Here is a 21,342-nt window from a genome sequence, read left to right on the forward strand (position 1 = left end):
TTCTGTGCATTCTCAAGGAAATGCTGTCTACTTCAGATTACTTAGATTTGTCTCCCTCCATAGTCAGAACTAGCCCCAGCTGAATAGCTAATTTCGTTGTCACAGTGAAGTTTCAAGCACAGGGTTTTAAAACTTTTTTGAAAGATTGTCCATGCTTTGCTGCAGAGTTGAGTCATCTACTCAGCATTTGCAGTATAGGAGGCTTACCTTTCATTACTGTAGTAGTAATATTACTGCAAGGCAATACAGTAGTAGCTACAAAAATATGTTGTTTGTGTTAACTGGAGACAGCTAGCACAGTTAGCTCTCTATGGGCAACTAATAATTTTTATATATATATATATATAAAATTATGTTTTTTACATTTACTTCTCTGAATTCTCTCTCTACTTTCTAAAGTATGATTATATTTTTTCAATTTTCTTCTTTTTGATCTTTTTGTGCTATTCTCATAAAAATTTTCTCATCTTAAATGCACTTTCATCTGCTAAGTTGGTGTTTCAGTATTTGCCATCCTCCTTCCTACTTGCTCTCTAGTATTGCTGGAGTTGGGTCTTTACTATCTTTGCTACTTAAGCCCTTTGCTTCCGTGCCTCGTGGGCCTGCAGTTTGTTTCTGAAAAATTACGTTTTTGTGATATGGCAGGGAATGTAAGCCTAGCAGTCTACAGTTGACTTGCAAGGAACTGTATCACAGGATCATAGTACGTTGTTAAGAAAGAAAAACTTACTTTACATTGACTTTCTCTTTGTGTGATCTGGTTCTAGGAAGCCTATACTGTAACACTGTATTTAAAGTGTATCTAGATACATAGCAGCGTATAAATGTTACTGTGTGCTGTGACTGTTCTGAAATGGAGATGCCTTTATTAAGTTTTTACCATTGTGTCAAATTTGGACTAACATGCCAAATACTGATATTCTGTTCTCTAATTCCCAATTCTTGTTCCTTTCAAGCACACTATATTTTTGAATGTTAGAAAATACAGCAGTTATGATTCATAGTTTTGATTGTCATAAAGAAAATTTTCGCTTTAATTTGAGATCAGGAGTCTTAATTCTAAAAGACAACTTTAACACAATATAAAACAATCTCTTATTATTGTAACATAGATTAATTCAATTCTTATACTTAGGCAAAATAGTTCTAATTTGCAAGTTACTTTTTAAATTAAAATACTAAGATATTTTTTTTCTCCTATACTTTTATAGTCTAATTTGTTAATTGTGTAAATATTTTTTCCTAACTTCAGAAAATGGAAAATCCTGATGAACTGGCAGAGCTTATAAATATGAATCTTGCTCAGCTTTGCTCACTTCTGATGGCACTCTGGGGACAATTTCTGGAGGTCATTACCTTACAAGAGGAGGTCACAGCACTGCTAGCACAAGAGCATCACACATTAAGGGTAAGCATTGACTCTCGTGGTAGGAAGACTAGAATGTTCATGTTCTAGCATGTTCTACCAGGATGCGTTGTTATGGAAATGTGTAAGAAAATTATTCTCCAGTTCTATTTTTTCTAGTGTTATTTGGGAAAACTAGTTGGAATCATGAAGGGATCTGTTGTATTGCAGTTGTCAGCTTGTGTTATCATGTTGTTAGAACTTACTCTTGGAATATAATACATAAAATATTCTCTTTATATTTAGAAACCAACTAATTCATTGATTTTTTTTCTTTTTTTTTAAATAAGAAATGCAGTTGAGAAGGCAAATTGAAGTCTGTGGAATAAGATGTATTTGTATGCAATGATGCATTTTTCTCCAGAAGCCATGCCTATTGCCCACCCTGCATTTACTTCCCTACTGTGTTAAAGCTGCCTGTTTGCATCATAAGCCAAATGCGCTTTCCTCTGAATAAAGAATTTATACATTCATAAGCTTTGTAAAGGTTCATAAGTGGGATTTTTTTAAAATAGGAGATGTATTGGAAATTATTTGTTGTGTGTGTTCATAAGTATAAAAATGTATATAGTGAGTACCAGAGTAAGATTCATTAATACAAAACCAAATTAACAGTGTTGCCCACCACCCCTATTCAGCAAACACACAGATTAATCTTCAGCTGGCCTGTATCTCTACTGCATTTATCTCTCACACATGTGATAAAAGAGATAATTTTAAGAGGTTCTTTGGATGTACTTCTTGGAAAACCATTTGCAGAGAACTTGTCAGAAGGTCTGGTTAATGATAATACAAGTTAAAAGTGCCTTGTAATAGTCACAATCCAAAGCAAATTCTGTTTGAAGGCTTCAATTCTCAGATATTTCATTTGTCTCAGCAGCATTTCTGTCACTTGCATCAAAACCCTTTCTGTTTTGGTCCTGGATGGGAAACTGGTTATGGAGGATAGAAACTGTGATCTTATGTACAGAGTTGATAGAGCACGTTGTTTAGTGAGGGAATCATGGTTGTGGAAGTGACCTATTCTGGAGACTAAATGGAACCTTTCAGAAGGAGCTCAAGGCTTATTTGTTAGATAAGGTAGACAGAAGAAAGTGTGATCATTTTACTGGCTATCTAAGAATCTTACCTTTCTGTGCTTTTTGTGTAAATTCTGAAATCCTTCAGGTTAACTGGTGGAAGGTATGAAACAATAATACTATTTTACTTAATCTACACTTGCATTCAGCTGCTGGTATGTTAGTGTTTGTACAAGTATACATTTAATAAAAAGAAAACAAGTATTAATATTTTTACTGCTGCAGTGTTAAAAAAAAAGTACTGCTAATTAGAGGTACTTGGCTTCTTAAATGTCATTCTTTTAAAAATCTCTGATTCTCTCTAACTCTCAACTGTGGCTATTCTAGGAACTATAAATCAAAGTAGTGAATTACACTGCATGAATTGAGATTTTGTGCACATTAGAAGTATTTATGTGATGCTTTCCAGTTTTCACAAAATTAAAATAGGAGTTCCATTCCTCCCGTTTTTCTTTCATGCCTGCATTTTTCCCTTTCCAATTGTTGTTTTTTGTTACTATGTGTAAACAATCTTGTTTCAAGTACCACATTATATATATTTTTGCTTTCTAAAATATTAAATACTTATTCTTTAATAAAAGCTGTAGAAATACTACTTTCTGGAGGTATGGATCTAAACAAGTTGAGCTTATTTATTTTTTAAGTAAGTGGCTAATTGCTGTTTCTTACTGAGTTCTGCAATTACTGGATACTACATTATCTGCCCAAACATCAAAGTCTGAAAAAGAGATGCAAAATGTGGGTAATCCTAAACTTACCTTTTTATTTAGAGCCTGATAGCAAAGAGCAAGCAGGCTGACTCTAAAATAATATGGTATCAAGAAGGAAATTCTACCTGAGCCAACTTAGAAAGAACAGCAATGTGTTTTACTTAGTTTTACAGGCACTAATTTGCAAATGTGACACTTGTTTTCTTAACTCCAAGATGTGAAGAGCTTGTACAAATACTTTACCAATGCATGTAATTAAAATAGATGTAAATAGATATAGCTACACTGGGCTTCCCACATGGTGGTAGAGCAGGAACCAGCATCTGCAAATTCAGTAAAACATAAATTATTTGACCCCTGATGTTTTTAAGAGCATGTTTGGCTGTTGATTTGGGATCCTGTTTTGCAATACTTAGTAGAATAATACGTAATTTGTATGTAATTTATATTGTGAAGTTTCATACAAACTTATTCTGGAAAACCTGTAGCAATCATGCAATCAGGTGTTTGTGGCACATGGCAAATGATGCAGACTATCTAGTTAGTGAATGTACTAGAGATTTGTGAGATGACCTGCTAATTTTCCTCTTGAGAGTATATCTGTCCTTTCTGGAATAAAATTTTTGTATGATACAAAATTCTGTCTATCTAAGTTAGCATTTTATTTTGGAAATTGATACTCTACTTGATGCTAAATCTCTTTTAATTTTACCTTTTCATTTTTCAGTATTGATAGATTAAACCCTCCACAGCAATTTTTTCCCTGGGAAAGTTTAGTATTGATCTAATGTACCCTTTTAGGGAGTCACTCATCTGACTGATTTATACTTGTGTTAAAATACCCTTTAGAAATGCATGTCATCATATTTGGTCAAATGACTTTCACCCTCTTTGCATAGATGCCTATAAAACAGGTAATTCTGATTGTTGCTAGAAATTAAGGTTCTAATGAAATAATATATTTAAAGTATTTAAAATTATTATTGTACTTGTTTTGCTTAAGTGTTTAAATATTTTCAAATATTTTAAATATTAATCTCTACTTAAAGGAATCAGGAACACTTTAGGTGTACTAGAGCATCTATTAACTACATTATCACACTGATAAGGTTGAAAACAATATCTTACTGAAAAAAATGCTTGGAGTATGTTACTTGATATTACAGAAAGTTTGCACACTAAACTAGTTCACCTTTTGTGTTCCATAGTGACATCTTCTGGTAGGTCTGAACATGCTCTTCCAGAACTATTTTGTTTAGTTTGATTAGTCTTAAATATAAGAACTGAGAACTAAGATCTCAGACTGCTACTCATAAATGTTCAGTGACTCAGTTTAGCTTCCATGGCAGTTTTTCTATCTGATTTCCACCCCTCATCTGTTTACACTTGGAGGACTATAAAACCCATAATTTTGGGAAGTCTGTGTGGACTGGAAGTAGCTAATAGAATTTCCTCCTGCAAAGTCATTGTGAAGTCTGCCCAAGTCAGTAGCTCCTGAGTCAGTAGCAGCAGCTGGTGGTAGTTCTGGTTCTGCAGAGCCTATTAAGCACTCATTAAACATAGTAAACTATTGTTGGTTTGGATTTTTTTCTTTCCTTAATACTGATTCATGTGGACTTTTGGAGTTTTCCGTTAGTTTTATACTATCACTGTTATGCTAAGAGCTGGTGGTCAGATTTTCTTCAAAAGCACTGGAGTTACTTTAACAATTACAAATGGTATTTACTGCAAACAAAAAAACACTTCCTTTTCTGTTCAAGAACATGGCAGAATTCTAAAGATCTGGTCTCCATATATCTCCACTTTATGTGGTAAAGTGATTGCTCACATGTAAAGTCAAAACCAGCATGCTTGCCTCCTGGGAAACAGCTCTTTTCTTGGCTTAAGCCACAGACATCTGCTAGTTGGGTAGTGTTGCTGTTCCTATTTTATTTCCTATTACCTGATTGATTAAAATATTTAATTAATTTTTAATTGCTTAGTTTAGAATGATAACCAGTCCAGTCTTCATGATCAGTTATAAAATCTAGTTTTTAAGCTGTAAAATTATCTCTAAGTCTGTTGTATAACAATCTTCTCCCTTTCTGGGGGAAAGGTGGGGGATTAGCTCTGACAAAATCATGTTATCGGAAGGTGGTGTGTGTTTAGAAAAGCCACCTGGGAAAACACCAGAGGAGTATTTTGTAATCCTACATATGTATGCATAAATTCCTAACATAATTTTTTAAGAAAAGCAGATGTGTCTTGTGTGTGTGTCTGGTTATTGCTGAGAATGGAAGTTGCATTTCCAAGGAAGCATCTAATGTAGTGTTTTCATTTTACTTCAAAACATTTTCCATGACTGTTCACAGATGATGTTGTCACTGAGATTAATTTCATTTAATGCAGTAAATTTAGTTCTGGGAAAATGGAACAGGACTTTAAGCTTCTAGTGCAGGTTAGAGATTAGGGGTTTAATGTTTGTGGTTTGGAGTTGTGATTTTTTTCTTAAGCACCATAGAACAATTCCAGTTCTGTTTTTATTGACTGTCTATATAATACGTAAAATTAATAATGTTGTCTAGGAATGCTCATGGATTTTAAAAAATTGTATGTAATAGAAAATAAGCTCTACCTTTACTTGGATCTTGCAGGTGCGCAGATTTGCAGAAGCATTCTTTTGTCTTGAGCATCCTAGGCAAGCTGCCCTTGCCTATCAAGAACTGCAGTGAGTAGCCTTTTGGAGTGCACAGTATGTAGCATGTAGTGCTGTTATACTATAGCTAATGTTATGTAGAAGTACTGTCTTGCAAAAATACTTAGATAACAAGTTGAAGAGAAGATTATGTTTTAAATATATATTTGAAGTTTTTAAATGAAAGTTATGTAAGAAGTTACTAAATAACTATTAAAACTATTAAATTACTAATTAGCAGATAAGCTCCTACTAAAGTGAATTAGACTACTGCTAATTTCTGTTAATGTAAAATAAATAGTTCTATTTTTTTAATGTAGGACTGCTTCCTTTTTTTTCAGTGCTCAGAGTCATCTACAGATGTGTGCAGCTATCAAAAATACTTCCTTCTGCAGTTCTCTTCCACCTCTCCCTATTGAATGCAGTGAACTAGATGGAGATATGAACTCCTTGCCTATCATCTTTGAAGATCGATATTTAGATTCAATTACTGAAGGTAAACACACCTCACAGTGCAGGGTTTTTTTTGAATTAACAGAGAATGCATAAACCTGAGTTTTTATATTTACATTTCTTGCTAGCTTTACAGTACATTGATTTGCTAGGAAATGTTTCTTCAGCTTGAATTTTGAGGATTTGTAAAGGTCTGTAATTACTAGTGTTTTATAGCTTCAGTTAACCTGCATAATATTGTTGTAAACAATCCTTATTTTTTTTCCCCTTTTTTTTTTTGAAAGATCTGGATGTACCCTGGTTGGTAGTTCAGAGTCTTCCAAGGTCAGAGTTCAATAAACTGGATAAATTTGAAGCTGAAGAAGGTTTTGTAGCTGGTGTTACCAGCCCAGAACTGAAAATAAGACCTGCAGGTGCCTCCAGTCTTTGGCATCCAGAAAGTGAAAAGATGCTAACAAAAACTTTGAAAGGGAAAAGTGAAGATGCAAATAAATCCAAAGTTAAAGTTACTAAGCTCATGAAAACAATGAAACCTGAAAACGCAAAAAAAGTTGTGAAACAGAACTCTAAGGACTCTGTGGTCTTAGTAGGCTACAAATGTTTGAAAAGTGCAGCACTGGAAGATGCCTCTAGAAGCTCAGAAGGCAGGCCTTCACACAATGCTGACGAAGGGCTGGACCCTAAATTAGGTGGGTTTCCTTGTGATACAAAGACCTGCAGCAGGCAAGCAAGTCAAAGAGAACTTCCATTTTTGCCATCTGAAACTGAGGAAAAGACTGCCAAGATTGAAGGTGGCCAACCAGGTCCAGGTAACCCCATGCACTGTGAAAATGTGGCTACTTTTGGTAGACTTAGTATCTCCCAGACAGGTGCTGGAACTACTGGTTGGTAGTTCAGAGTCTTCCAAGGTCAGAGTTCAATAAACTGGATAAATTTGAAGCTGAAGAAGGTTTTGTAGCTGGTGTTACCAGCCCAGAACTGAAAATAAGACCTGCAGGTGCCTCCAGTCTTTGGCATCCAGAAAGTGAAAAGATGCTAACAAAAACTTTGAAAGGGAAAAGTGAAGATGCAAATAAATCCAAAGTTAAAGTTACTAAGCTCATGAAAACAATGAAACCTGAAAACGCAAAAAAAGTTGTGAAACAGAACTCTAAGGACTCTGTGGTCTTAGTAGGCTACAAATGTTTGAAAAGTGCAGCACTGGAAGATGCCTCTAGAAGCTCAGAAGGCAGGCCTTCACACAATGCTGACGAAGGGCTGGACCCTAAATTAGGTGGGTTTCCTTGTGATACAAAGACCTGCAGCAGGCAAGCAAGTCAAAGAGAACTTCCATTTTTGCCATCTGAAACTGAGGAAAAGACTGCCAAGATTGAAGGTGGCCAACCAGGTCCAGGTAACCCCATGCACTGTGAAAATGTGGCTACTTTTGGTAGACTTAGTATCTCCCAGACAGGTGCTGGAACTATACAAGCAGATAGTGCTCTACAGTCCAGAGGTACACTTGAAGGTTGCCATGCAGGTCAACCGGCTTCCTCAGGAGTTAGGACAATTGAGGTCAAACCAAGTAATAAGAATCTCTATGAAGGCGAGAAAGTAACTGTTCACATTGGATCATGGGCTGAGTTTCCACAGGATGGAATGCAAGGAGAGAATTTCCAGACACCCAATATTCAGTCTTCAGAATCTGGAAATAAATTGAATCCAGAAGAACAGGAACCAGTGCTTGAAGAGGAAAATGTCCATGAAAGAAACTTCCAACATACCAGTGACAGTTTGACAAAAATAAAAAATAATCAGCCTACTCCTTCTACAAAAGAAAGTCAGCTTTCTGCAAGTGGTGATGTGGCTAAAGTACCAGATGTTAGTGTGACATATGCCTCTTCTAGGTTTTCAGATTCAGGTGTAGAAAGTGAACCAAGTTCTTTTGCAACTCACCCCAACCCTGATCAGGTTTTTGAAAATGTTCAAGGGCAAAGTGCATACAACGGTGAGAAAGCACTTCCTCAGCTTTTACTAAAACCAGAGTGTGCTATAAAAAACGCAATAGAAAGCCACTGTACTGAGAGTACCAGTGCTGTAAGTGAAATACAGTCATCCCTAACATCCATAAATTCGCTGCCATCAGATGATGATGAGCTGTCACCTGACGAGAATTCGAAGATATCTATTGTACCTGAATGCCAGCTAAGTGACAGTAAGACAGTATTGGATCTTGGAGCAATTGACTTGCCAAAATGTGATGACAGTAAAAAATCAAACACGAATTTGCAACAACAGTGTGTTGCCTTTTCAGGGCACTTGGATAACAGAGCTCCGTCTGTACATTCCTTGCTCTCAGGAACAAAAGATCTTTTACACTTAGTTGTTTCAGATGAGGATATGTCTACTGATATGAAAAGTCACAGCCCACAGGCAGACTTTGGCACAACCTGCAAGGACTCTCAGGACCTCGAAAGGCATCTTAACACTACAGAAGAAACTGTTAAATTGCATTTGGAAATTATTTGTACGGGTGAGCCATCCATTGTTTCAGGTTCTTCGTCTGTAAATGCAGAGGATGAGGTTGAAAAAAAAAATGAAGGAAAACATGATGAGCATTTAGAACCAAAGGAGACAATGGAAGAACTGTCAGTAGCTAAAACTGAAACTGGTACAGATAATCCTTCTCCAACCAGTAGTACTGACATGGTAAAGCAAGGGCTTGTTGAAAACTATTTTGGCTCTCGGAGCAGCACAGATATTTCAGATATTTGGCCTCTGGACAACAGCAATCCTGTTAGCCCGCAAAAGGAAACGTATGAAAAACAAATATTTTGTTCTTCCCAACAAGATGAGGAGGAAGAAGAGGATCAAGAAATGATTGAAAATGGGTATTATGAAGAAACAGACTACAGTATATTAGATGGAGCTGCCAGTGCTGACCAGGATCATGGCTCAGCAGAAGAGACCCTGAGATCTGAAAGGATTGATAGTGGGCATCTGCGAGATGTAATGACGGTGCCTCCTGTCTGCACTCCTGGCTGTCTGTCTTTTCCTTCTTCTCTGAGAGACTCTCCTTGTAATGTTATCTGTTCTTCAAGGCGTAAATCTGATGCAATTACACAACAGCCAGGCAGCACATCCTATAGCTCAGCCTCATCCGTTTCCTGGTATGAAAGCTCCCCAAAACCTCAAATGTTAGCGTAAGTGATTGTTTTAAAACAAAGATTTTACTTTTATAAATTATGTTAATATAGTATAGAGGGGAAAAAGAAGCATGATTAGGCTTCACAGTGCCCCTAGGACTGTGGCAAGTGTATTCTGCATGCTCAAGTAACAAAACCTTTTAGATGTTCATATAGAAAGTTTGTTAGCAATTAATTCCTTCTGTCAGTTATCTTTTAATTTGATATGATTTGACAAACTTCAAGCAAGATTTTTTTGTTTGTTTCTCTAATAGTTTCCTTTTTTAAGCTACTGAGCATAAAAATAGTGTATTATGAAATAGAAGCTGTTAAAAGAGCAAGCATAGGAAAATATACTTTGAATTAAAAAACATAAAACAAAAACATTCTGTAACTGGTTTTCCATCTAATTAAGTGAATGCTAGTCAGGATGATGGCCTTATTTTTCAATCTTAACTTGAAATACCCAAAATGTACCACCTCAGAATGTCACACACTAAATTGCACTCCATTTTGGATACCAGGAAATCCAAATGTAGAGGAACTTGAGGAATCCCACATTGTACCTCCTCTTCCTATAAACATAGGTGTTTCCCTGATAGCCCCCTGCTGCTACCTGAACACAGGAAGCAGCAGCAAGTAAAAACATTGCTATCAGAAAGAAGAAATAATCCTAGAATAATTTTGGTTGGAAAAGACCCTTGAGTTCATCAAGTCCAACTGTTAAGCTGGCACACCACCATTTCTACCACTAAACCATGTCCCTAAGCACATCAACATGTCTTAAATACCTCCAGAGATGGTGACTCAACTGCTTCCCAGGGCAGCTTGTCAAAATGCCTGACGACCCTTTCAGTAAGGAACTTTTCTTCATATTCAGTCTAAACCTCCCCTGGCACAACTTGATGCCATTTCCTCTTGTTCTGTCACTTGTAACGTGGGAGAAGAAGCTAACACCCACTTAGCTACAATCTCCTTTCAGGGAGCTGTAGAGAGTGATAGGGCTTAGAAGAGTGGTAGAAACAATGGAGGGCTAAGCAGGCACAAGAAGTAAAAGGCCAGATAGTTTGTGGTAAACAGCTGAGAACAGGAGGAAGGAAAACAGGTTAGAAGTGGATAGAAAAGGAGCTTCTGAAATACTGGAGAGTGAGTACTGGAATGGAATGGGAGGGATGAAAAACAGGGACTGTTCAGAGTGCTCCGTAACAGTAACAAAAGAGGGAACTCAGAGTAAAATCAAGGACTTGGTCTTGAGGAAAGCAGAGTCCCCTGGAGCGTGGGATAGCTGGCATTCCAGAGGGCATGGCCTGCTCCATAAAGAACCAGCTTTGTGAGTTCAGAAAACATGCCTTGAGCAAAAACTAACTTCTGCTTTGGAGTGATAAGACGCTGGTTGCAGTGGTTTCTAATCAGGCTGGCTTCACTGAGTGCTCCTGTCAGTTAAAGTGGTGTGAGCTAAAGATAAAGCTGGGAAAACAGAGAACAAAAAGTAGAATAGGAGGGAAACAGTGAGCAGGGGGAAGAAGGTACAGCTTGGTTTTGTGAGGGATCATGCGAAACACAGATGTTGTGGTTTAGGCCCAACATGACAACAAAAGGAACAGCCACCTGGCTGCTCACTCAGCTCCCCCACACACACACTCTGGGATGAGGAGGACAAAGCTCCTGGGTTGAGACAAAGGACAAGGAGGTTTCTTCACTGATTAAGGTCCTGGGCAAAAGACCCAACTTGGGGAAAAAATAATAATTTAATTTCACACTCATCAAACACACCCAGGACACAGACAACTCAAAGTGCAGGGCTTGCATATGTTACCCCACCCCTCCCTTCTTCCCGGGCCCAAATCACTTTGTTCCCAGTTTCTCTCCCTCCTTCCCCCCAGCAGCACAGGAGGACAGGGGATGGGGTTTAGAGTCACTTCACAGGCTGGGGGTTCTTGCTGCGCCATCCTCCTCAGGAAGAAGGATTCCTTACAGTCCTTCCCTGCTTCTCCACGGGGTCCCTCCCATGGGAGAGTCCTGTACGAACCTCTGCTTCATGAGTCCTTCCCACGAGGTCCGGAGCTGCTCCAGCCTGGGCTTCCCACAGAGTCATGGGCTCCTTCGGGAACAAACTCCCCTGGCACCGGGGTCTTCCAAAGCTGCTCAACGAAAGTCCACAGGCAGCAAATCCACTGGCCACAAAATTCAAGTCCACTGGCCAAGTTCACCCCTCTTGGCACCTTCAGGGAATGTTCCACCACATTCCTCCACGAGTGCAGAGGGACAGCTGCCATCTCACCATGGGTTGCAGGGAAACTTCTGCTTGGGCACCTTCTTCCCCTTCTTCCTCACCAACCACCACCACTGCTCTCCTCCCCCAGCACAGCTCTTCACCCCCAAGTGCTTCTCTGCTCAAGTGTTATGTTGAGTCTTTTGTATGTTAATCACTGAGGCGCATCTGTTGTCCCTCTGATGGCTCCTTGACTGGTTTTGGAGCAGGGGGAGCTTTTCAGCTTCTCACCGGAGCCACTCCTGGGGCCCTTCCCCCACTACCAAAAACCTCACCAAACCAGAACAATGCATTGAGGAGGGAAAGGAGCATAAGGAAGCATAAAGCTTGAAGAGCTGCAGGGAAAATTATACACAGTTAATTAGTTAGGAAGGTCATACACAAAAAAAAAACTAAGAGAAGGGGAATAAAGGGAGGAATGCAAGGAATTCCTAGCATGTAGGATGCTCAGCTATTAGAAGTCATGCCTTCATAAAATATCTAAAAGAGGAGAGATCTGGTTCTAGCTTCTTCTGAAGTGAGTGCAGTTTATTTAGCCTACCAGAGGAGTTTTCTAGTGAGCAGTTACAGCACTGGCTTCAGTGCTGACCTAGTAAACAGGTTTTGTGGTTGGCAAGAATTATCAAAAGTCAGTGGAAATCTTTACCTTGACTTCTGATTGGTTATAATTCCTGTAACTTTGTTAATGCATTTAAACAAAGCTGTTGCTTGCTCAAGACCAGAACCAATCCAGAATCTTTAGTGGTTTCAGAAATACTTCAGTTTGCAGAGATGTTTAAACAAGAAAAGAGAGTAGAACTTGGGGTATGGATTTTGTTACAGAGAAAAAGGGTCTGTAGGAAGCTGCAGTAAAGAGTATTTTGAGAAACTGGCTTGTTTTGTGACAACAGTAAGTTGATACATATATTTACCTTCCTATCAGTTACATAAAAGACAAATTAAAAGAGAATAAAGAACTGTAATTAGGAGACCTTACATTTGTCTGGCAACTGTAAATCTTGTTTTATCATAAACATGGTTTTGTTCCAGTTTCCTACAGGCTAAAGAAGAACTGAAGCAACTTAAACTTCCTGGATTTATGTATAGTGATGTTTTAAAACTGGCTTCTTCAATACCTTACTTCAGTATGGAAGAGGAAGACTGCTCAGAAGAAGGAATACATCTTATAGTCTGTGTCCATGGCCTAGATGGTATGCTGGGAAATGTGATACTGAATGAGATAGCAGTTCAGATTACTGGTCAGGTTTAGCTTTTGTCATTTGAACTCTAAACTGAACACTTCTGAAATAGGTTCACTGGATGGAATTGGGATTCTGACATTGTACTGCTACATTTGGCAGTGTATTCCTTTAGAGTTGTTTCAATTAAGAATTTTATGTAACATTTGTCTTTAGTAAAACTTCCCTGCATATAAACCCATATTGTGCCATAGTTCAGATTATGTACATATTCCAGGTTTTTATGTCTTGCAGATATTTGTCTCTATTGTGGTAATAGAATTGAGTTACTAACAAAACAGTTTTGCTTAGAATTTGTAGTGTTACATCATCAAGGAAAAACAAATATTTAACAAAAGTTAAATACTTGTTAGGAAAAATTAGTTTATGTAAAATACAGTCAAATGTTTATAAGGTTTTAAAAGGTTAGATTACTGAATCACAGAATGGTTCAGGCTGGAGATGGTGTAGTCCAGCTCCCCTACTCAAAGCAGTCACCTATTAGGTTGCCTGGAACTCAACCCAGTTGTTTTTTTAAATATGTCCAAGGATGGAGACCCTACTGTAGTAGAAATGAGAAAATCTCTTGCTCACTGAAGAAGGATTGGAAAGCTTAAATAGCTTGAATATAGCCACCTAGCTTTTAGTTCAAAGCATATGTGCATGTTAAGACATAATATCCCCTCTAGTTAAGATACTCATAACTTTCTTCTGTCAACATTTTTCTTTTTTTGAGAAGCTTCTTAAATTAGCAATGTAAGGAAATGAAAAAAAGCACTGGATAGACTGGTCACTGACATTGCACAACCTTCAAGTTAATTTTTAAAATTGCAAATTAAAAAATTAAAATAACATAGTAGCTTTTCTTCCTCTGGGCATAGAGAAGCCTTTGTTAAGCACTTTTAAGTATTCCCTACTAGTGTAAATGTTCAAGTGTCATTGTGTGCCTAGAACTGACACAGTAGCTACCTTGGCAAAAAAAAAACTGTTGTTAAAAAAACATCTTTGAAGCCTTAGGAAAAAATCTATATAGTTATAATTTTTTCTTATGAAATGGCAAGTTCATTCAAGTTCTTTTCTATTAATAGCAGATTTAAATAAAAATCCTGTTCTCCAATGAAGTCAGAAAGAGTGCTCTTTCTTCAAAAGCATACATGATCATTGATGTAGAGAAATCTTCAGGATGCTAGTTAAACTGGCATTTGTTGTCTTAGGTACCAGTCTAAATAAATCTTTATCTGTTGACAGTCCACACTGCCTTCTTACTCAGTAAAAATGTTTGTGACCTGCCCTTTCTCCTTCACTGAATTCTTCAAACTAATGCTGAATTATTTTAATTGACTTTTATAAAAAGTTAATTAGGTTTTCAGGAATGTAATGCTCATAATGCTGTGTATTTGTTGGATGCTAAGACAAAATCAAACATGACTTCCTAAATCCTTGCTTTTTTAAAACAGTGTCTGCACTGAATGTCATTTTTATAGACAGTTTTGTCACTGCATTTGGCATTGCAGTTTATGTTCCCGAGTCTTGCTGAATTTCATTTAGGGCTGAGAATATGGTTAGCTGTGTTTAAATAGAAAGTTGTGCTGTAGGTTCTTTTCAATATTCTGAGTGCTTTTATTGCAAGTTCACTTCATAGAATCTAACTCTTGATTGTTTTTCCTTTTAAGGTAACAGCGCAGATCTAAGATTAGTGAAGACTTACATTGAGCTAGGGCTGCCTGGAGGGAGAATAGATTTTCTCATGTCTGAAAGAAATCAGGTATTTGCCAAGAAAAAAAATTATTTTGTAAAGTAATAAACAGTGTAGATCTTTAGACATGTTTATGAAATGGCACTATCCAGTTACAGTTTACCACATTATGTATATTATAATTGTATTCTTATGGAATCTATTATTTGACTTGTGGCTTGTGTTAAAGTAATTACAAAACCTAGTATGAAATTGAAGATAAGTATGTAAGGAGCATCATTTGTTGCCATTTTTTGTATGTACTGATATCTCCTAAGTTCTCAGCATAGTCATTTAAGATTGTAGATAAAATACCCTTGATATTAATGGCAGAAATGGTGATAGTGGAAACTGGTGTGGCAAGAAGGGAGATGTTTTATTTCATAGGATCTGAGAAGTACAAGATACCTGTCTCTTGTTCTTTTGTCAGCATACTGTAAGATTCACATCATGACATTAGTCCAATACAAAATTCCCTCTTGTGTTAAACTTTTGAGAATTTCAATATTTTCAGGTGAAGTAAACTTGAAAAGCACAGAAGAGCAATTTTTGTATGTGTGTAACATTCTGTATTAGACGTACTTCAGGGATGAATTAGAACAAAGACTCTTCAGTTGCTCAAATGAAAGGTTCAATTAGTGCAGTATGTTTTTCTGGCAGCAGCTGCTGGGATGCTTTGTGAAACAGGCTGGACAGGCTCCAAGCCATGCTTTCTCTTCTCTAGCTCTGTAGTTTTTGGCAGAAAGCTGTTCTGAAACTTTCTGATTTGGGGAGTCCATTGACACCACTACACCTGATAGCTACTGGACTTTTCTCCTTAATGATGGCTGATTCTTTTTGAATATTTTAACTTTAACTAATAGTTTCTGATCATCTGTGATATCCTGCCTTGCCCACTTTCAAACTTCTGTCATTTGAAATGGGATGATCAGAACTAGACAGGCCATTTGAGATGTTTGTGCACTATGGACTTACAAAATGCTATATTGATATTTTCTCTCCTTTCTTTGCCAATGTAGCTGATTATATAGAATGCACACATATATATTATTATTATTTGCATATATGTTTAGGGCTAATTTTCCCTATTTTTTGCATTTCTTGCCATTTTACTACCCAGGCAAGCAGTACTAAAAGATTCTTCTGAAATTTTGGCTCATTCCAGATTTGTCTAGCCTGTATATTTGGTTTTGTCTTCCAGCTCTGACATCTCATCGCCTTCTTCACTTTCCCGTATAATTTACCAATTTGTTGAACACTGAAGATTTTAGCACAGATCCTTTGGAACTTGTATTGGAAGTTTTAGGCAGCCTACTCCTTTTTTAATTTCTTATTGCTAATCATTGTAGAGAATCAGCTATGTACTGGGAATAAGGCTTTAAAGAGTTGTTTTGTTTTGAATAAGCAGTACTAATGTAGACTCTGCTGTTGCAGTAATTGTCTCATTTCTATGTCATGGGCAGTGTGATATAGTTCTGAATGTGTAGTTTGGTCTTCTGTTTCAGTACAGATAAGTTACGTGTTGGGGAAGGCTTAGAAGTGAGGCTGGCTGTGTAATGTTAAGCTTTTTTTTGGTGTATTAAAAGAAAGTAGTCTTAGAGTAAAATGTGTATCACTTTATTCCATGTTACAAGAAAAGAAAACCTTGGAAAAATTATATTAACTAGCTGTAGTGTTTGTATATAAAATTAATATAGATTATTTTATTTGTGTGCTGTTGATGAAAACACTGGGGAATGAGAATTCAGTCTGAATGCAGAATATATATTACTGCATTAGAACACAGAGTTATTATTTTTTATTTCTTTTATTTTACAGAATGATACCTTTGCTGATTTTGATTCCATGACAGATCGCCTTTTAGATGAAATTATACAGTATATACAAATTTATAATCTAAACCTTTCAAAAATCAGGTAATATCTGTTCTATACTATTTAAAGAAATAAATGTAAAAGTAGAGTCCTGTATTGTTCTGAACTTTGATGCTCAGGAGCAGACCAAAAGAGAGTTGGGAAAGAGAAATGCAGGGAGGGGGAGGAGTAGGGGAAAGGAAGACAAAGGAGAGAGAGGGGATTCCTAGTTGATAGACTGAAAAGTGTTTTAAGCTCACCTAGTGCTGTTGCTGGTTTTAGGGTAGAGTTAAGCATTTAAGGAGCTACTGTTCTGGGCTTCATCAGAATCTGCATGGTAGATTTCTGCAGAAGAACAGATGTTTTGAGAAAGTAGAAGGAAACTGTAATAGTGCTGTGTCAAGATAAAGTTGACTTTCTTCTGATTTTATAGTCTTTTTGCCAAGTAAGACATAGCAGACTATCTCGCCATTCCTACAGGGAAATTTCATCTTATCTATGAGGTTAAAGGACAGCAGCATGGAAAAATATTTCATCATTTTGACATTTCCTGATTGTTTCTTCTGTTAAAAAGCCTGTTTTACATACATATTAATAGAAGGTTCACCCCAGTCTATGCATTCCTGTTTCCCTTTTCAGTTGCTTCCAGGGAATACCTGTTCCATTTATTTTCTGGAAGGAGGGTACACCATTTGAGCAGACTGTCTTAATAACTCAGCTGTGCTTCTGGAGTTAGCTGGTCAATAGATTAAAGGAGCAAATTCAAGCCTGGCTTCATTTATTTAGATATCCTCAAATTACACATCTGGAAGGTTTTATGACTTGCTGGTCACATGCATTTCCTACAAGTTTCTGCATACTCGTGTTTGGTAGGCCTTACTCACCTAGAGAAAACATCTAACATGTCTGAATACAATCTCACTTCTTAAACTAATGTTTTTATTTTGAAAGAAGTGAGATTTGACATGGCTAATGTTGTCTAAATTGATGATTTAAAAAAAAAACAAAAAACACTGTTGGATCATATTTATACTACACAGAGAGCATGTTAGCACACTTGGTGCAGGAGAGGGGAGTTCTGTAGCCCACCAGCACACACTGGTATCTTCTCTGCCATGCTGTGGTCTGAAGGCTGTAATGAGCAAACCCACCCAGTTACCTTCTTGTTCATGCCTGAGAACTGAATTCTCATGTGCCTCTCTCATAAGACTTTTCATTTGTATATTTTTTTCAGTTTTATTTAACACTTAACACTTGAAAGAAAGAATAAATTACCAGTTTCTACTTCAGTTTCCTTTCCAAAGTGTATGCTTATCTTTGGCCCTGCTGAAGCAAAAGTCTGCATCTCTCAATTTTAGCTTTTCTCATGAGAAAGTTAAACCTATCAGCAAATCCTGCAGCTGTTTTTTGGTAGCTACATGAGAGAGCTTTCAGTAAGAGATGTACTTACTTACATGCAAGTCCTTGAAGGAGTGACTCAGAAAGCCCAGGAAAATACTTTTGAGAAATCCTCTGTTCAAGCAGCCAGTGCATTCCTACCTCATTTTGGCTGTCCCACTGTAAAGAAAGCAGACTTTGTGCTTTGTTACTTTCCTGAATGATGCTGATTTCTCCTCATAAAATCTCCTGGTCTACCAAAGGAAGGGTGCTCTGTACAAATGCTGCTTAATAGCTGAGCTATTAGAAGTCAGTCTCCAGACCTACAATGATTTTGTATGGCAAAAAAGCTGACAGCATTGTGTGTCAGAAATACCTATTCTGCCCCTCTTTTGCACTCAAAAGTCATGTTATGGGCAAGAGGGAAGGCACTTCATATGCAGAACTAAGAATTTATTGTTACTCCAAGTAGTGTTTTAATAATCTCATAAAAATGTGTCAAAAAATTACTGTTAGTCCAGTTACGGTACTGAAATTCATTTTCCAAATTAATGCAAGAAAGATCCATTGCTAATATGGCTGAAGCTGCTGTACAGAAACTTTCTAAGGTCTTTTCTCAGGTTCTGTGCTCCCCTTATAGCAGCTGTCTGGGTCCTAAGATTGGTGGTTTCTGTCTTCCCTAAGCAGTGCGACATCAGCATCCTGGGGCTTCAGTGTAAGAGAATGATGTTTACAGTGGAGGTTTTTGCCTCCTTGGCTTCGGGTTTTCCTGGCTTTGTTTTCATACTTTCATATTTTCAGTCTGCCCACATGCTCTTTCCTTTATTTCTCCTTTACTGGTTTATTTTTTTTCTTTTCTCTGTTACCCCTAATACTGGCTTTCTCTACTGACTGGTGAGATTGCACTTCTGCCGTGATCATTAATAGATGATCGCTGGACCTCTGGCATGAGATACCTGTTTCTGCATTCTTCTACACCACACTTTAGTCTAGTGATACACATATCTTTATCTGTTGACAGTCCACACTGCCTTCTTACTCAGTAACTATTTGTTACTAATAGAAATTATAGTGAAACTAAAGCAACTTTAGGCCTGGATTGTTATTTCACTGCCAGGAAATGGCTGTCACATTCAAAACAAATGAAAATCTGCTCAGGCCAACAGAAGTCAAGAGAAGTTATGAGATGCCTTGTGCCTGCAACTAATAGCAGAAGTGTATTTATTGTGATGCATTATTTTACTGAGATGAGAAAAGGCGTTCCCTGAACCATCACAAACCAGACCCCTACTGTATTGTCAGCTTTAGTGAATCAACAACTCTGCTAAATGCAAACAATCCAGGAGGTTCCTAGAGTGCAAGGATGGTAACTTCCTTTTCCAAGTAATCGAGGAACCAAAAGGAGAGGTGCTGTGCTGGATCTTTTCCTCACCAATGAGGTGAGATGAACCACTCGCTGGGTAAGAGATTGGCTGGATGGCCATACACAGAAAGCTGTGGCTCAATGTCCAAATGGAGGCAGGTGATGAGTGGTGTCCCTCAGGGGTCAGTATTGGGACCAGTGCTGTTTAACATCATTGTTGGACACATGGGCAGTGAGATTGAGTGTATTTTCAGCAAGTTTGCTGATGATACCAAGCTGGGTGATGTGGTTGACACCCAAGAGGGAAGGGATGCCATCCAGAGGGACCTTGACAGGCTGGTGAGGTGGACCCGTGCCAACATCATGAAGTTCAACAAAGCCAAGTGCAAGGTCCTGCACCTGGGTTGGCACAACCCCAGGCATAAATACAGGCTGGGGGAAGAATGGCTGAAGAGCAGTCCTGAGGAGAAGGACTTAGGGGTGGTAGTAGAGGAGAAGCTCGACATGAGCCGCCAGTGTGTGCTGGAGCCCAGAGAGCCAAACACATCCTGGGCTGCATCAACAGAAGTGTGGCCAGCAGGGCCAGGGAGGGGATTCTGCCCCTCTGCTCTACTCTGGTGAGACCCCACCTGGAATACTGTGTACAGTTCTGGGGTCCTCAGCACAAGAAGGTTATAGACCTGTCAGAGAGGGTCCAGAGAAGAGCCATCAAGATGATCAAAGGGCTGGAGCACCTCTGCTATGAAGATAGGCTGAGACAGTTGGGGCTGTTCAGCCTGGAAAAGAAAAGGCTCCAGGGAGACCTTATAGCATCTTCCAGTACTTGAAAGGAGCCTACAGGAAAGCTGGGGAGGGGCTTTCCATCAGAGAAGATGGTGATAGGACAAGGGGTAATGGTTTTAAACTGGAAGTGGGTAGATTTAGGTTAGATATTAGGAAGAAATTCTTCATTATAAGGGTAGTGAGGAACTGGAATGGGTTGCCCAGGGAGGTTATTGATGCCCCATCCCTGGAGGTTTTTAAGGCCAAGTTGGACGAGATTTTGTGCAGCCTGGTCTAGTGGTAGGGTTCCCTGCTCATGGCAGGGGGTTGGACACTTGAAGATGTTTAGGGTCCCTTTCAACCTTAATGATTCTATGATTCTATGAATCAACATTTTTGTTACTGCCAAAGCTGATGCTAGTTATTGCACCAGTGCACTACCCAATGTGCATTACTGTGCTTTGAATAAAGTCTTTGTGCTCACTAGAGGTGTGTAGCAAGCAGGAACTGGAAGCTTGTTTCAAACCAACAACAGTTTGTCTTATGAAACAACTGTTTGGTAAAGAACTGCTTATCCTTTAGGTTGAGGGGACCTCTGGAGATCATTTGGACTAGTTACCCACTCATACTGGTGCCACCTTCAAAGTTAATGCAACTTGCTTAGTCTTTGAAGTTCCAGTTTTGAGAATCTGTGAAGATAGAAGCTTTTCCAGGTCATCACATAGCTAGGAAATAAACCACATGCTCACCTCAGTTACATTATTCAGCTTGGCATCCTCTTCTCTAAGTAACATTATCACAAAAAAAGGAAGCAATATTTAATGCAATGCAGGTATAAAAACACCTGTTTATTGTTTCATCAACTTTTTGATTTTGGGTTCTGATAGATTTTTTTTTTTCCTTCCCTACATAGTTACTGTTTGACAGGATTTTTCATTTGTTAGCACAGAATAGAGAGGTTTACTGTGTCTTAATTTTCCAGAATGACCTGAATTGGTAGACTTGTGCCATAAAACACATATAAACACTGCAGTAGAATTCTATTATGTAAGTGTTTTAATGATTTCTTGTATGCAAAGGATGGTAATATTGCCACCTACTGTTCAGAAATGCATTGGTTTTGCAGAGCATCCCACCATTGCAGGTGTCTGAAACAATGAGTACAATGGTTTGGTTTCGTCTTATACTTTCAAAACCTTTGAAGGCTTTTCCTTCTCCTTCCTTTTCCTTTTTTTGCTTTAAGCAAATGCTTCAACCTTTCTCTATTATAAAATAATA

General features: G+C 38.0%; 1 protein-coding gene across 3 annotated transcripts in view; it reads left to right on the forward strand.

The window, feature by feature from the left end:
• FAM135A (family with sequence similarity 135, member A) overlaps window positions 1-21,342 on the forward strand; it is a 65,527-nt gene that overhangs the window by 31,686 nt on the left and 12,499 nt on the right. For 2 of the 3 annotated variants that reach the window (XM_010003297.1, XM_010003304.1), the window contains exons 9-15: window positions 1,253-1,408; window positions 5,828-5,901; window positions 6,210-6,380; window positions 7,755-9,503; window positions 12,787-12,947; window positions 14,648-14,739; window positions 16,528-16,625. In XM_010003297.1, coding sequence (XP_010001599.1) covers window positions 1,253-1,408; window positions 5,828-5,901; window positions 6,210-6,380; window positions 7,755-9,503; window positions 12,787-12,947; window positions 14,648-14,739; window positions 16,528-16,625 — 2,501 coding nt within the window. Of the gene's footprint in view, window positions 1-1,252; window positions 1,409-5,827; window positions 5,902-6,209; window positions 6,381-6,605; window positions 7,146-7,279; window positions 7,283-7,714; window positions 9,504-12,786; window positions 12,948-14,647; window positions 14,740-16,527; window positions 16,626-21,342 lie in introns of all 3 variants that reach the window. The other variant, XM_010003289.1, reaches the window with a different exon arrangement.

The sequence above is a fragment of the Chaetura pelagica genome, unplaced genomic scaffold (genome assembly GCF_000747805.2).
Source record: "Chaetura pelagica isolate M959 unplaced genomic scaffold, ChaPel_1.0 scaffold150, whole genome shotgun sequence".
Taxonomy (NCBI): Eukaryota; Metazoa; Chordata; class Aves; order Apodiformes; family Apodidae; genus Chaetura; species Chaetura pelagica.